General features: G+C 32.8%; 1 protein-coding gene across 5 annotated transcripts in view; it reads left to right on the forward strand.

Annotated features, from left to right (window-relative positions):
• The window catches only part of LOC129610455 (titin-like), a 53,706-nt gene that overhangs the window by 7,509 nt on the left and 29,150 nt on the right, over positions 1 to 17,047 (forward strand). For 3 of the 5 annotated variants that reach the window (XM_055523050.1, XM_055523051.1, XM_055523054.1), the window contains exons 4-5: positions 1,016 to 13,651; positions 13,768 to 13,962. In XM_055523050.1, coding sequence (XP_055379025.1) covers positions 1,016 to 13,651; positions 13,768 to 13,962 — 12,831 coding nt within the window. Of the gene's footprint in view, positions 1 to 72; positions 13,652 to 13,767; positions 13,963 to 17,047 lie in introns of those variants that run through there. The other 2 variants (XM_055523049.1, XM_055523053.1) reach the window with 2 other exon arrangements.

The raw sequence follows: 17,047 nt of genomic DNA on the forward strand, positions 1-17,047 counted from the left end.
ATAATCTCACTTAGAATAAAATTAGTCTAAATTTACCTTAAATTTAAGTATAAAATTATATTTATAGTATGTATTTAATATTTAAATCGTTAACTTTATCTTTTAGAACGTTTATAAGTAAATATTGGTATGTTTTCCCCGAAAGATATTGCAATGCTTTTCTTGCACGTTTTATTAAAACATAATGATTTAGATGCAGTCGAACAGTGGAAAACAAACATGATGTGTTAGTTTTGTTTTTTCTTTTTAATAGTCTGGTAGTTTAAATTGATAATGTTTTATATATATACTTTTGCAAATGCTTTGCCAAAACAATGCTTTTACTAAATCAGCAATATCTGGCGTAAAAATTGAAATGTAGCGTGAAAATTGGTACGTAAATATTAATAAACTACATAATGATTTTTCAGAAAACTGTAATAACGACATTTATACTATATTTATGAAATGGAAATGAAATTTTGATGTACAATTGATATAAGACTTTAAAGATATATATTGGTGAAACTTTTCAGATTTGCCATCATTTTCTTAAATATGTATATCAAAAAAAAATTATTTTGTACTTAATGTAAAATTGTAGATTTATAAGATATCTGTTCAATTTTAAAATATTATCGTACAACCTATGTTGTAATCATAAATACAAATGCTGGTACATTATGTGCTATTATCTGGTATACTCAAAGGAATGTTATACAAACATGAAGGTTACAAGACCGAATTACCAAACACTTTTCGTAATTTTCATAACATACATATATATCATTGGTCCAATAAAATTATTGTTTCATATACATGCGTATATATATATATATATATATATATATATATTCATACATAAGTACATACTTTTTTATTTTAAAAATTGAAAAAATTAGGCTGAATAAATGGAACTTACCTTTTCTTTGATTTTTTCTTAAAACTATAAAAAAATTTACACACAAATATGACAGAGAATAATGTTACATTAAACGAAACACACTTAAAACTAACATGATTTCACTCCAAACAGATGCATCTTCACCGACACAGAAACCACACATATCACACACAGAAACAACACAAACAAAGAGCAAACATGATAAACAAAAGCTACCACGCAAAACCGACAGGGATATACCACATGACGAACAGGAATCATATATAGAAGAACTTCCTGAACACATTCAAATAATAGAAAAAGTAACAGATGATGGAAAATTGAAGAAAACAAAAATAAAAACTCGCGTCATTAAAAAAATAAAGAAAGATAAGCAGGAAGTTATGAAAATACAAGTTGTAGAAGAAGAAGGCAAAACTCCTATTACCACAGTAGAAACAGAGGAAGTTCCTTTAGAAGAAAAGCCAGAATTAATCGAAGAACTTCCGGAAGATATACAAGTAATAGAAACGCAAACGGATGACGGGAAGCTCAAAACAACTAAAGTCAAGACTCGTGTTATAAAAAAAATGAAGAAAGATAAAGAAGAAGTGACTAAAATTAAAGTAGTTGAAGAAGACGGAAAAGCTCCAATTACAACGGTAGAAATCGAAGAAGTTCCATTAGAAGAAAAGCCAGAATCAATAGAGGAACTACCGGAGGACGTAAAAATTATCGAAACAATAACAGAAGATGGCAAACCAAAGAAAACAAAAGTCAAGACTCGTGTAATTAAAAAAGTAAAGAAAGGAAAAGAAGAAGTGACTAAGATTCAGGTTGTCGAAGAAGAAGGAAAAGCTCCAGTGACAACAGTAGAAACTCAAGTAGTTCCCGTAGAAGAGAAGCCAGAATTGATCGAAGAACTACCGGAGGACGTACAAATAATCGAAACAATAACAGAAGACGGCAAACCAAAGAAAACAAAAGTCAAGACTCGTGTAATTAAAAAAGTAAAGAAAGGTAAAGAAGAAGTGACGAAGATTCAGGTGGTCGAAGAAGAAGGAAAACCTCCAGTGACAACTGTAGAAACTCAAGTAGTTCCCGTAGAAGAAAAGCCAGAATTGATCGAGGAACTACCAGAGGACGTACAAATAATCGAAACAATAACAGAAGACGGCAAACTAAAGAAAACAAAAGTCAAGACTCGTGTAATTAAAAAAGTAAAGAAAGGAAAAGAAGAAGTGACGAAGATTCAGGTGGTCGAAGAAGAAGGAAAAGCTCCAGTGACAACAGTAGAAACTGAAGTAGTTCCCGTAGAAGAAAAGCCAGAATTAATCGAGGAACTACCAGAGGACGTACAAATAATCGAAACAATAACAGAAGACGGAAAACCAAAGAAAACAAAAGTCAAGACTCGTGTAATTAAAAAAGTAAAGAAAGGAAAAGAAGAAGTAACGAAGATTCAAGTGGTTGAAGAAGAAGGAAAAGCTCCAGTGACAACAGTAGAAACTGAAGTAGTTCCCGTAGAAGAAAAGCCAGAACTGATTGAAGAACTACCGGAGGACGTACAAATAATCGAAACAATAACAGAAGACGGCAAACCAAAGAAAACAAAAGTCAAGACTCGTGTAATTAAAAAAGTAAAGAAAGGTAAAGAAGAAGTGACGAAGATTCAGGTGGTCGAAGAAGAAGGAAAACCTCCAGTGACAACTGTAGAAACTGAAGTAGTTCCCGTAGAAGAAAAGCCAGAATTGATCGAGGAACTACCGGAGGACGTTCAAATAATCGAAACAATAACAGAAGACGGCAAACCAAAGAAAACAAAAGTCAAGACTCGTGTAATTAAAAAAGTAAAGAAAGGAAAAGAAGAAGTGACTAAGATTCAGGTGGTCGAAGAAGAAGGAAAAGCTCCAGTGACAACAGTAGAAACTGAAGTAGTTCCCGTAGAAGAAAAGCCAGAATTGATCGAGGAACTACCGGAGGACGTACAAATAATCGAAACAATAACACAAGACGGCAAACCAAAGAAAACAAAAGTCAAGACGCGTGTAATTAAAAAAGTAAAGAAAGGAAAAGAAGAAGTGACTAAGATTCAAGTGGTCGAAGAAGAAGGAAAAGCTCCAGTGACAACAGTAGAAACTGAAGTAGTTCCCGTAGAAGAAAAGCCAGAATTGATCGAGGAACTACCGGAGGACGTACAAATAATCGAAACAATAACAGAAGACGGCAAACCAAAGAAAACAAAAGTCAAGACGCGTGTAATTAAAAAAGTAAAGAAAGGAAAAGAAGAAGTGACGAAGATTCAGGTGGTCGAAGAAGAAGGAAAAGCTCCAGTGACAACAGTAGAAACTGAAGTAGTTCCCGTAGAAGAAAAGCCAGAATTGATCGAGGAACTACCAGAGGACGTACAAATAATCGAAACAATTACAGAAGATGGCAAACCAAAGAAAACAAAGGTGAAAACTCGTGTAATCAAAAAGTTGAAGAAAGGAAAAGAAGAAGTAACAAAAATTCAAGTAGTGGAGGAGGAAGGAAAAGCTCCAGTTACCACGGTAGAAACCAAAGAAGTTCCAATAGAAGAAAAGCCAGAATTAATCGAGGAACTACCGGAAGACGTACAAATAATCGAAACAATAACAGAAGATGGCAAACCAAAGAAAACAAAGGTGAAGACTCGTGTTATCAAAAAAGTAAAGAAAGGAAAAGAAGAAGTGACGAAAATTCAAGTAGTCGAAGAAGAAGGAAAAGCTCCAGTGACAACAGTAGAAACTGAAGTAGTTCCCGTAGAAGAAAAGCCAGAATTGATCGAGGAGCTACCGGAAGACGTACAAATAATCGAAACAATAACAGAAGACGGCAAACCAAAAAAAACAAAAGTAAAGACTCGTGTTATCAAAAAAATAAAGAAAGGAAAAGAAGAAATAACAAAGATTCAAGTAGTTGAAGAAGAAGGAAAAGCTCCAGTGACAACAGTAAAAACCGAAGAAGTTCCATTAGGAGAAAAGCCAGAATTAATCGAGGAACTACCGGAAGACGTACAAATAATCGAAACAATAACAGAAGATGGCAAACCAAAGAAAACAAAGGTGAAAACTCGTGTAATCAAAAAGTTGAAGAAAGGAAAAGAAGAAGTAACAAAGATTCAAGTAGTGGAGGAGGAAGGAAAAGCTCCAGTTACCACGGTAGAAACCAAAGAAGTTCCAATAGAAGAAAAGCCAGAATTAATCGAGGAGCTACCGGAAGACGTACAAATAATCGAAACAATAACAGAAGATGGCAAACCAAAGAAAACAAAGGTGAAGACTCGTGTTATCAAAAAAGTAAAGAAAGGAAAAGAAGAAGTGACGAAAATTCAAGTAGTCGAAGAAGAAGGAAAAGCTCCAGTGACAACAGTAGAAACTGAAGTAGTTCCCGTAGAAGAAAAGCCAGAATTAATCGAGGAGCTACCGGAAGACGTACAAATAATCGAAACAATAACAGAAGACGGCAAACCAAAGAAAACAAAAGTAAAGACTCGTGTTATCAAAAAAATAAAGAAAGGAAAAGAAGAAATAACAAAGATTCAAGTAGTTGAAGAAGAAGGAAAAGCTCCAGTGACAACAGTAAAAACCGAAGAAGTTCCATTAGAAGAAAAGCCAGAATTAATCGAGGAACTACCGGAAGACATACAAATAATCGAAACAATAACAGAAGATGGCAAACCAAAGAAAACAAAGGTGAAGACTCGTGTTATCAAAAAAGTAAAGAAAGGAAAAGAAGAAGTGACGAAAATTCAAGTAGTCGAAGAAGAAGGAAAAGCTCCAGTGACAACAATAGAAACTGAAGTAGTTCCCGTAGAAGAAAAGCCAGAATTAATCGAGGAGCTACCGGAAGACGTACAAATAATCGAAACAATAACAGAAGACGGCAAACCAAAGAAAACAAAGGTGAAGACTCGTGTTATCAAAAAAGTAAAGAAAGGAAAAGAAGAAGTGACGAAAATTCAAGTAGTCGAAGAAGAAGGAAAAGCTCCAGTGACAACAGTAGAAACTGAAGTAGTTCCCGTAGAAGAAAAGCCAGAATTAATCGAGGAACTACCGGAAGACGTACAAATAATCGAAACAATAACAGAAGACGGCAAACCAAAGAAAACAAAAGTAAAGACTCGTGTTATCAAAAAAATAAAGAAAGGAAAAGAAGAAATAACAAAGATTCAAGTAGTTGAAGAAGAAGGAAAAGCTCCAGTGACAACAGTAAAAACCGAAGAAGTTCCATTAGAAGAAAAGCCAGAATTAATCGAGGAACTACCGGAAGACGTACAAATAATCGAAACAATAACAGAAGATGGCAAACCAAAGAAAACAAAGGTGAAGACTCGTGTTATCAAAAAAGTAAAGAAAGGAAAAGAAGAAGTGACGAAAATTCAAGTAGTCGAAGAAGAAGGAAAAGCTCCAGTGACAACAGTAGAAACTGAAGTAGTTCCCGTAGAAGAAAAGCCAGAATTAATCGAGGAGCTACCGGAAGACGTACAAATAATCGAAACAATAACAGAAGACGGCAAACCAAAGAAAACAAAGGTGAAGACTCGTGTTATCAAAAAAGTAAAGAAAGGAAAAGAAGAAGTGACGAAAATTCAAGTAGTCGAAGAAGAAGGAAAAGCTCCAGTGACAACAGTAGAAACTGAAGTAGTTCCCGTAGAAGAAAAGCCAGAATTAATCGAGGAACTACCGGAAGACGTACAAATAATCGAAACAATAACAGAAGACGGCAAACCAAAGAAAACAAAAGTAAAGACTCGTGTTATCAAAAAAATAAAGAAAGGAAAAGAAGAAATAACAAAGATTCAAGTAGTTGAAGAAGAAGGAAAAGCTCCAGTGACAACAGTAAAAACCGAAGAAGTTCCATTAGAAGAAAAGCCAGAATTAATCGAAGAACTACCGGAAGACGTACAAATAATCGAAACAGTAACAGAAGATGGCAAACCAAAGAAAACAAAGGTGAAAACTCGTGTAATCAAAAAGTTGAAGAAAGGAAAAGAAGAAGTGACGAAAATTCAGGTGGTCGAAGAAGAAGGCAAAGCTCCAGTTACAACTGTCGAAACTGAAGAAATTCCTTTGGAAGAAAAGCCTGAATATATTGAAGAGTTTCCAGAGGATGTACAAGTGTTTGAAAGCTTCACAGAAGAAGGTAAACCAACGAAGACTAAAGTCAAAACAAAAGTTATTAAGAAAATTAAGAAAGGAAAAGAAGAGGTCACTAAAATTAAAGTAGTTGAAGAAGAAGGTAAGGCACCTGTTACAACCGTTGAAACTGAAGAAATTCCATTGGTAGAAAAGCCAGAATATATTGAGGAGTTACCAGAAGATGTACAAGTGTTTGAGACCTTTACAGAAGAAGGCAAACCTACTAAGATTAAAGTCAAAACAAAAGTTGTTAAGAAGATTAAGAAAGGAAAAGAAGAAGTCACTAAAATTAAAGTAGTTGAAGAAGAAGGTAAAGCACCTGTTACTACTGTGGAAACTGAAGAAGTTCCTTTGGAAGAAAAGCCTGAATATATTGAAGAACTTCCGGAGGATGTGCAAGTGTTTGAAACACTCACAGAAGAAGGAAAACCCACAAAAACCAAAGTCAAAACAAAAGTTATTAAAAAAATTAAGAAAGGAAAAGAAGAAGTCACGAAAATTAAAGTTGTTGAAGAAGAAGGTAAAGAACCTGTAACAACTGTCGAAACTGAAGAAATTCCGTTGGTAGAAAAGCCAGAATATATTGAGGAGTTACCAGAAGATGTACAAGTGTTTGAGACCTTTACAGAAGAAGGCAAACCTACTAAGATTAAAGTCAAAACCAAAGTTGTTAAAAAGATTAAGAAAGGAAAAGAAGAAGTCACTAAAATTAAAGTAGTTGAAGAAGAAGGTAAAGCACCTGTTACAACTGTCGAAACTAAAGAAATACCTTTGGTAGAAAAGCCAGAATATATTGAGGAGCTACCAGAAGATGTACAAGTGTTTGAAACCTTTACAGAAGAAGGCAAACCTACTAAGATTAAAGTCAAAACAAAAGTTGTTAAGAAAATTAAGAAAGGAAAAGAAGAAGTCACTAAAATTAAAGTAGTTGAAGAAGAAGGTAAAGCACCTGTTACAACTGTCGAAACTGAAGAAATACCTTTGGTAGAAAAGCCAGAATATATTGAGGAGCTACCAGAAGATGTACAAGTGTTTGAAACCTTTACAGAAGAAGGCAAACCTACTAAGATTAAAGTCAAAACAAAAGTTGTTAAAAAGATTAAGAAAGGAAAAGAAGAAGTCTCTAAAATTAAAGTAGTTGAAGAAGAAGGTAAAGCACCTGTTACAACTGTCGAAACTGAAGAAATACCTTTGGTAGAAAAGCCAGAATATATTGAGGAGCTACCAGAAGATGTACAAGTGTTTGAAACCTTTACAGAAGAAGGCAAACCTACTAAGATTAAAGTCAAAACAAAAGTTGTTAAGAAGATTAAGAAAGGAAAAGAAGAAGTCACTAAAATTAAAGTAGTTGAAGAAGAAGGTAAAGCACCTGTTACAACTGTCGAAACTGAAGAAATACCTTTGGAAGAAAAGCCTGAATATATTGAAGAGCTCCCAGAGGATATACAAGTTTTTGAAACTCTCACAGAAGAAGGTAAACCTACTAAGACTAAAGTTAAGACCAAAGTTATTAAGAAAATTAAGAGAGGAAAAGAAGAAGTCACCAAAATTAAAGTAGTTGAAGAAGAAGGTAAAGCACCTGTTACTACTGTGGAAACTGAAGAAATTCCTTTGGAAGAAAAGCCTGAATATATTGAAGAACTTCCGGAGGATGTGCAAGTGTTTGAAACATTCACAGAAGAAGGTAAACCCACAAAAACCAAGGTTAAAACTAAAGTTATTAAAAAAATTAAAAAAGGAAAAGAAGAAGTCACTAAAATTAAAGTGGTAGAAGAAGAAGGTAAAGCACCTGTTACTACTGTTGAAACCAAAGAAATTGCTTTGGAAGAAAAGCCTGAATATATTGAAGAACTTCCAGAGGATATACAAGTTTTTGAAACTCTCACAGAAGAAGGTAAACCTACTAAGACTAAAGTTAAGACCAAAGTTATTAAGAAAATTAAGAGAGGAAAAGAAGAAGTCACCAAAATTAAAGTAGTTGAAGAAGAAGGTAAAGCACCTGTTACTATTGTGGAAACTGAAGAAATTCCTTTGGAAGAAAAGCCTGAATATATTGAAGAACTTCCGGAGGATGTGCAAGTGTTTGAAACATTCACAGAAGAAGGTAAACCCACAAAAACCAAAGTCAAAACAAAAGTTATTAAAAAAATTAAGAAAGGAAAGGAAGAAGTCACGAAAATTAAAGTAGTTGAAGAAGAAGGTAAAGAACCTGTAACAACTGTCGAAACTGAAGAAATTCCTTTGGTAGAAAAGCCAGAATATATTGAGGAGCTACCAGAAGATGTACAAGTGTTTGAAACCTTTACAGAAGAAGGCAAACCCACTAAGATTAAAGTCAAAACAAAAGTTGTTAAGAAGATTAAGAAAGGAAAAGAAGAAGTCACTAAAATTAAAGTAGTTGAAGAAGAAGGTAAAGCACCTGTTACAACTGTCGAAACTGAAGAAATACCTTTGGAAGAAAAGCCTGAATATATTGAAGAGCTTCCAGAGGATATACAAGTTTTTGAAACTCTCACAGAAGAAGGTAAACCTACCAAGACTAAAGTTAAGACCAAAGTTATTAAGAAAATTAAGAGAGGAAAAGAAGAAGTCACCAAAATTAAAGTAGTTGAAGAAGAAGGTAAAGCACCTGTTACTACTGTGGAAACTGAAGAAATTCCTTTGGAAGAAAAGCCTGAATATATTGAAGAACTTCCGGAGGATGTGCAAGTGTTTGAAACATTCACAGAAGAAGGTAAACCCACAAAAACCAAAGTTAAAACTAAAGTTATTAAAAAAATTAAAAAAGGAAAAGAAGAAGTCACTAAAATTAAAGTGGTAGAAGAAGAAGGTAAAGCACCTGTTACTACTGTTGAAACCAAAGAAATTGCTTTGGAAGAAAAGCCTGAATATATTGAGGAACTTCCAGAAAATATTGAAGTATTTGAAACGATCACAGAGGACGGTAAACCTACTAAGACTAAAATCAAGACGAAAGTTATTAAGAAAATTAAGAAAGGAAAAGAAGAAGTCACTAAAATTAAAGTGGTTGAAGAAGAAGGTAAAGAACCTGTCACCACTGTGGAAACTGAAGAAGTTCCTTTGGAGGAAAAGCCTGAATACATTGAAGAGTTTCCGGAGGATGTTCAAGTGTTTGAAACTTTCACAGAAGAAGGTAAACCCACAAAAACTAAAGTCAAAACAAAAATTATTAAGAAAATTAAGAAAGGAAAAGAAGAAGTCACTAAAATTAAAGTGGTAGAAGAAGAAGGAAAACAACCTGTTACAACTGTCGAAACTGAAGAAATTCCTTTGGAAGAAAAGCCTGAATATATTGAGGAACTTCCAGAAAATATTGAAGTGTTTGAAACTTTCACAGAAGAAGGTAAACCCACAAAGACTAAAGTCAAAACAAAAGTTATAAAGAAAATTAAGAAAGGAAAAGAAGAAGTCACCAAAATTAAAGTGGTTGAAGAAGAAGGAAAACAACCTGTTACAACTGTCGAAACCGAAGAAATTCCTTTGGAAGAAAAGCCTGAACATATTGAGGAACTTCCAGAAAATATTGAAGTATTTGAAACGATCACAGAGGACGGTAAACCTACTAAGACTAAAGTCAAGACGAAAGTTATTAAGAAAATTAAGAAAGGAAAAGAAGAAGTCACCAAAATTAAAGTGGTTGAAGAAGAAGGAAAACAACCTGTTACAACTGTAGAAACCGAAGAAATTACTTTGGAAGAAAAGCCGGAATACATTGAGGAACTCCCAGAAGAAGTTCAAGTGTTTGAGACCTTTACAGAGGAAGGTAAACCTACTAAGATTAAAGTCAAAACAAAAGTTGTTAAAAAAATTAAAAAAGGAAAAGAAGAAGTCACTAAGATTAAAGTTGTTGAAGAAGATGGTAAAGCACCTGTTACTACTGTGGAAACTGAAGAAATTCCTTTGGAAGAAAAGCCTGAGTATATTGAAGAACTTCCGGAGGATGTGCAGGTCTTTGAAACATTCACAGAAGAAGGCAAACCCACAAAGACTAAAGTCAAAACAAAAGTTATTAAGAAGCTTAAAAAAGGAAAAGAAGAAGTCACTAAAATTAAAGTAGTAGAAGAAGAAGGTAAAGCACCTGTTACTACTGTCGAAACTGAAGAAATTCTTCTGGAAGAAAAGCCGGAATATATTGAGGAGCTCCCAGAAGAAGTTCAAGTGTTTGAGACCTTTACAGAGGAAGGTAAACCTACTAAGATTAAAGTCAAAACAAAAGTTGTTAAGAAAATTAAAAAAGGAAAAGAAGAAGTCACTAAGATTAAAGTTGTTGAAGAAGAAGGTAAAGTACCTGTTACTACTGTGGAAACTGAAGAGATTCCTTTGGAAGAAAAGCCTGAGTATATTGAGGAACTTCCGGAGGATGTGCAGGTCTTTGAAACATTCACAGAAGAAGGCAAACCCACAAAGACTAAAGTCAAAACAAAAGTTATTAAGAAGCTTAAAAAAGGAAAAGAAGAAGTCACTAAAATTAAAGTAGTAGAAGAAGAAGGTAAAGCACCTGTTACTACTGTCGAAACAGAAGAAATTCCTTTGGAAGAAAAGCCGGAATACATTGAGGAGCTCCCAGAAGAAGTTCAAGTGTTTGAGACTTTTACAGAAGAAGGTAAACCTACTAAGATTAAGGTCAAAACAAAAGTTGTTAAGAAAATTAAAAAAGGAAAGGAAGAAGTCACTAAGATTAAAGTTGTTGAAGAAGAAGGTAAAGCACCTGTTACTACTGTAGAAACAGAAGAAATTCCTTTGGAAGAAAAGCCTGAGTATATTGAGGAACTTCCGGAGGATGTGCAGGTCTTTGAAACATTCACAGAAGAAGGCAAACCCACAAAGACTAAAGTGAAGACCAAAGTTATTAAGAAAATTAAGAGAGGAAAAGAAGAAGTTACTAAAATTAAAGTTGTTGAAGAAGAAGGTAAAGCACCTGTTACTACTGTCGAAACCGAAGAAATTCCTTTGGAAGAAAAGCCGGAATACATTGAGGAGCTCCCAGAAGAAGTTCAAGTGTTTGAGACTTTTACAGAGGAAGGCAAACCCACAAAGACTAAATTCAAAACAAAAGTTATTAAGAAGATTAAAAAAGGAAAAGAAGAAGTCACTAAAATTAAGGTAGTAGAAGAAGAAGGTAAAGCACCTGTTACTACTGTCGAAACCGAAGAAATTCCTTTGAAAGAAAAGCCGGAATACATTGAGGAACTCCCAGAAGAAGTTCAAGTGTTTGAGACCTTCACAGAGGAAGGTAAACCCACTAAGACTAAAGTCAAAACAAAAGTTGTCAAGAAAATTGGAAAAGGAAAGGAAGAAGTTACTAAAATTAAAGTGGTTGAAGAAGAAGGTAAAGCACCTGTCACTACAGTCGAAACCGAAGAAATTCCGTTGGAAGAGAAATCTGAATACATTGAAGAACTTCCAGAAAACGTGGAAGTGTTTGAAACTTTCACAAAAGATGGAAAACCCACTAAGACTAAAGTCAAAACGAAAATAATAAAGAAAATTGGAAAAGGAAAAGAAGAAATTACCAAAATTAAAGTAATCGAAGAAGAAGGTAAAGTGCCTGTTACTACTGTAGAAATTGAAGAAATTCCTTTGGAAGAAAAACCAGAATATATTGAAGAACTTCCGGAAGATGTACAAGTGTTTGAAACTTTCACAGAAGAAGGTAAACCTACAAAGACCAAAGTCAAAACAAAAGTTATTAAGAAAATTAAGAAAGGAAAAGAAGAAGTTACTAAAATTAAAGTAGTCGAAGAAGAAGGTAAAGCACCTGTTACTATTGTGGAAACTGAAGAAGTTCCATTGGAAGAAAAGCCAGAATATATTGAAGAACTTCCGGAAGATGTACAAGTGTTTGAAACTTTCACAGAAGAAGGTAAACCTACAAAGACCAAAGTCAAAACAAAAGTTATTAAGAAAATTAAAAAAGGAAAAGAAGAAGTCACTAAAATTAAAGTTGTTGAAGAAGAAGGTAAAGAACCTGTTACTATTGTGGAAACTGAAGAAGTTCCTTTGGAAGAAAAGCCGGAATATATTGAAGAACTTCCGGAAGATGTACAAGTGTTTGAAACTTTCACAGAAGAAGGTAAACCTACAAAGACCAAAGTCAAAACAAAAGTTATTAAGAAAATTAAAAAAGGAAAAGAAGAAGTCACTAAAATTAAAGTTGTTGAAGAAGAAGGTAAAGCACCTGTTACTACTGTGGAAACCGAAGAATTTCCTTTGGAAGAAAAGCCGGAATATATCGAGGAATTACCAGAGGATGTCCAAGTGTTTGAGAGCTTTACAGAAGAAGGTAAACCTACAAAGACTAAAGTCAAAACAAAAGTTATTAAGAAAATTAAGAAAGGAAAAGAGGAAGTCACTAAAACTAAAGTAGTCGAAGAAGAAGGAAAAGCACCTGTTACTACTGTGGAAACTGAAGAAGTTCCTTTGGAAGAAAAGCCAGAATATATTGAAGAGCTGCCAGAAGATGTACAAGTATTCGAAACTTTCACAGAAGAAGGTAAACCCACTAAGACTAAAGTCAAAACAAAAGTTATTAAGAAAATTAAGAAAGGAAAAGAAGAAGTCACTAAGATTAAAGTAGTCGAAGAAGAAGGAAAAGCACCTGTTACTACTGTGGAAACTGAAGAAATTCCTTTGGAAGAAAAGCCAGAATATATTGAGGAACTTCCAGAGGATATACAAGTATTTGAAACGCTGACGGAAGAAGGTAAACCTACTATAACAAAAGTTAAAACAAAAGTGATTAAGAAAATTAAGAAAGGAAAAGAAGAAATCACTAAAATTAAAGTGGTGGAAGAAGAAGGTAAAGCACCTGTCACTACTTTTGAAACCGAGGAAATTCCACTGGAAGATAAGCATGAGTATATTGAGGAACTACCGGAAGACGTTCTACCAAGAGATAAAAAATCTGGAGATAAAAGAAAAAAGAAAGCCCCAAAACCTGAATTTAACGAACCCCAAGAAGATGATATTAAAACTTCTTTCGAAAAACTAAAGAAACGAGCTCCAAAAACTGATAAGGTAATCGTTGAAGAACTACCAGAACAAACACAAATTTTCTTCACCGAATCAGAGGATGGAATACCTCGTAAAACTGTTGTTCGAACAAGAATAATAAAGAAGACTGTGGGAGACAAACAGGAAATTACTAAAATTCAGACTGTTGAGGAATACGAAAAAGCTCCTGTTACAACTATTACTGTTGAAGAAAATGTTGCCCCATCTGTTGACGATATTAACGAGGATTCAGTTTTCGTCGAGGAGCTTCCCGAAACTATTAGTATGGACACTATAGTGGATGATACAGGAAATGTCAAAGAAATTAAAACAACAAAAAAGAAATTTAAGAAACCTAAAGATGAGAATTTAGATGAAATTACTGAAATAATAACGGTAGAAGAAGAGGGTAAAGAGCCGATTACCACTATTTCATTTACAACCGAAATTCATGAAGAAGAACCTGATTTCGATGAAAAAGATACGGTTTTGCGAGTACTTTCAGACGACAATATCCCTAATATAATAGATGTTAGCTCCCTAGATAACGTCGAAAATATACCAAAACACGAAAAACATACACATAAAAAACCAAAAACAAAAAAACACTCTGGTAAGACATATATTTTAACACATTCTCACATATTACACACTATAGAAACATTTTTGTAATTAGTTTTTATTTTTAATTATAAAAATTACATTTTAAATTAATAACACAATTCCTAGTAACAGAAGTACCGGAAGATGTTGGGGATGTTGAAATTGTAACAACATTTGAAACAGAGAAAACGGAGGACGGTAAACCGATAATTAAAAGAAAGAGCAAAAAAATTATTACAAAAGGAGATGTTAAAATAGAAGAGAGTTTAAGTGATTCGGACGAAAAATATTCTGAAGAAGAAAAGCCTGAAGAATTTGAAGGTGAAGTTGAATTTTATTTGACAAACTTTTTACATTTCAAATCAAAATTTTTTCTCCACTTTTTTCACTATCAGTTTACTAAATTATTTCTATAGTGAAATCCTGCGTATTAAAAAAGCGTTGTTTTAATTTAGCTTTTTAATTTTAATGGAAAGGAAAATATTAAAGGAAAAACATACTGTAAATAACATTAATTACGCAAAATTTAATTATGATGTGAAAATATTTCCACTGAAAGTTCAAGAAACATGTCAGTTGAAAAAATATTCAATATAATGCTTGAAATTATGTTGAAAATTTGACCCGATTATAACTTTTATATGTGTTCATTGGAAAGTTTCGCTTTGAAGTCTTAACTTTCATTTGAACTCGCAAAAATTCAATCATGCCTATATTTTACACAGAAACGAAAATATCATAAAAAATAAGATAAATTTACTTTAAGCTTCAATATCTGGGATCCAGTTGAGCTGTGTTGGCTTGAATATTTGATTGATGCACAAATTGTACTAATCAATCAGAATCCGTGCAAAAATAAACAATGTTTTTTTTGCATATGGTGGCAAATAATTTCAGGGATGATTCCAGCAAAACTTGTATGATGTGATATTGTGCAGATACACTCGTTTTCGAGCTACAGCCGGTTGAAAAAAAAAGGTAAAATAATTTCGGGCCTCAGCGACGTGAAATCCCAATTGGGAACTTGTTTTACACCCTATATAGCAGTGAGCAATAACAAAACCGTTTGGTATACATCGTGTTCAGAACTCTGCGTAAGGTTTAAGAATACTTTCAAAACCTCACTAGTGGGAAATTACCGATTTTCATCGTACCTGGAATGTTTATCGTTAAATGGATTGCAAGATTTCTAAGGTCGTTCAACACTTTGTAAATGAATTTTCTACCGGAATTTTACATTGATATTTGGGTCTTACAGAACTAGTTTCAAAAAATATATACTTATATTCAAAGGGATATATCTGTCAAGGTTTTTGATAATACTTTAATTTTTACCGACCGTATTGTGTATACAATATGTAGGTTATGTGATGGCAAGAAATTTTGCATATCGAGTTTTCGATGGGAGTGCACTTCTCCATAGTAGGAAAGTTATATATAATATTACACATAATTTCGGTGGTAATGCAGTTCTTCCCTACCATGGAGAAGTGCATTACCACCGAAGACTCAATATGCAAAATTTCTTGCCATCAATTGAAAGAAGCGTTAAAATAATTTGCGAACTTAAGGGTTGATTGCGTGAGTTAAGAAAACTAATTATATTTTTTAATGGCATGACATTTACCGTTAGCTTTCTCCATTTATAGAAATTCAAAAAAGCTTACAGTTTTGAACATATAAGGTGACGAAAATTCAAATTTAACAAATTTAGAAAAGCGATAATTTGAAAGGGGATGTAGGTGGAAAAAAAGCTTTCTTCTGACAAAATGAACTAGTTATTAGTGTCCAAAAGCTGCTAAAATTGAAACTAAGAAAAAATTCTAAAACTTTCCGTTTAGAAGAAAAATAAAATACAAAATTTCGTTTCATTTTACCACTACCTAAAACACATTTTCGAAAAAATGGGTTTTAGGTAGTGGTAAATTTAAACGGCCATTTTGTTTTTTTTTTTAAATTCATGTATGATATGCACAAGAAGCAAGCCACTATTTTTCTGCGTTTCCAAAATTTAAAAATGCTTATGGTATCGCTGTAATGAATAGCTGAACAATAGTATTTTAACAAGGGGTTATAACTTTTATAATTGTATTTTGGGGGGCTATAGCTTTTAAAAAGTGGGGAAATAGGTAAATATTTTCTACTACGGAGATAAGTTTCTGGTTTCTATCTTTTAGGGTGGAAAAGTTTTGTGAACATGACTGCGAACGGACAGAGTGAAACTAGTAAGCACTTCTTTTCAAAATTTTTTTGGAAAAATGCTAAAAAGAAAAAACGTATTTAGAAGATTAAGCGGAAATGTATTTTTCTATGTTACACAAACGTAATGAATTCCAATTAGAGAAACCTACTAATCTGCTGATTTGTGGTTGTGTCAACAGTTTTGTTCATAACTAAGTTCTGAGTTCTCTTTCTAGGTGTGTTGAATTGCCTACCGAATTTATTACGAGGTCTATTTGACATATTTGATCATATCCATTCAATGCAAGTTTTTTTTAAAACTACATACATACATTTTTATTTTAAATTTAAAAATTTTGCTAGCCAAAAAAGATAAGTTTAATTATTTTTTTTTAAGAAATTTAAGTTTTAGGGTCATATCTTTAAGAAATAATGTATAGTAATGGTGACTGACCGTGAGATGCAACTCAAATCTTGTCTTCACAAAGAGAATTATGTAAACTATACAAAAAAATATACGAGGGCACAGTTCTTTCCATTCCTTTTTTTTATCATATTTTCGTTCAAAATGTAGATGTCTTCTCATCTATTTGGGTCTGTAAAAATAACGAATGTTTATATGATTTAGTTTGTAACATTTTTTCAAACGAAACAATATGTTCTATAGAATTTTCTGACTTTACTTCAATCTATTTTCTTGCATTCCCTGTTAAAACAAATATATATGTAGCTGCTTAGAAAATAGTTTTAAAATATTAATCAAACAGTTATTGTTAAAATTTAAATATAGATGTATGTATGTATAAATAAACATAATATAAATAAAATATAAATATGATAATAAAATATAATAATATTTTAGACCCACTTAAATTGGCATAAATTAATCTTGTCTATTACTCTAAATGAGCCTTCTTCTGTTGAAAATTAACTTTTGGTTCCTTTTACACTTTTTTAAGTTTTTAATTTCAATATTAACTTTTTAAAATACGAGAATGAAATTATTGATTTCATTTGTGAGAAGAATGAAAACTAAAATTAGTAAATAATAGAATTAGTAAATTGCTTAGAAAAATTTACGTAAGTAAAGATGAATTAATGTCATAGTAAAAAAGTTTAAATATCTTAATAAAGGTTCGGTTAAGTTATTTGTGCATTAAATTGTAATGAATAAAATAAATTCCAAACAATATTTTGCCATGTTAATTACATGTACACAGAAATA

Source organism: Condylostylus longicornis, unplaced genomic scaffold, assembly GCF_029603195.1.
Source record: "Condylostylus longicornis isolate FDR11 unplaced genomic scaffold, ASM2960319v2 ptg000044l, whole genome shotgun sequence".
Lineage (NCBI taxonomy): Eukaryota > Metazoa > Arthropoda > Insecta > Diptera > Dolichopodidae > Condylostylus > Condylostylus longicornis.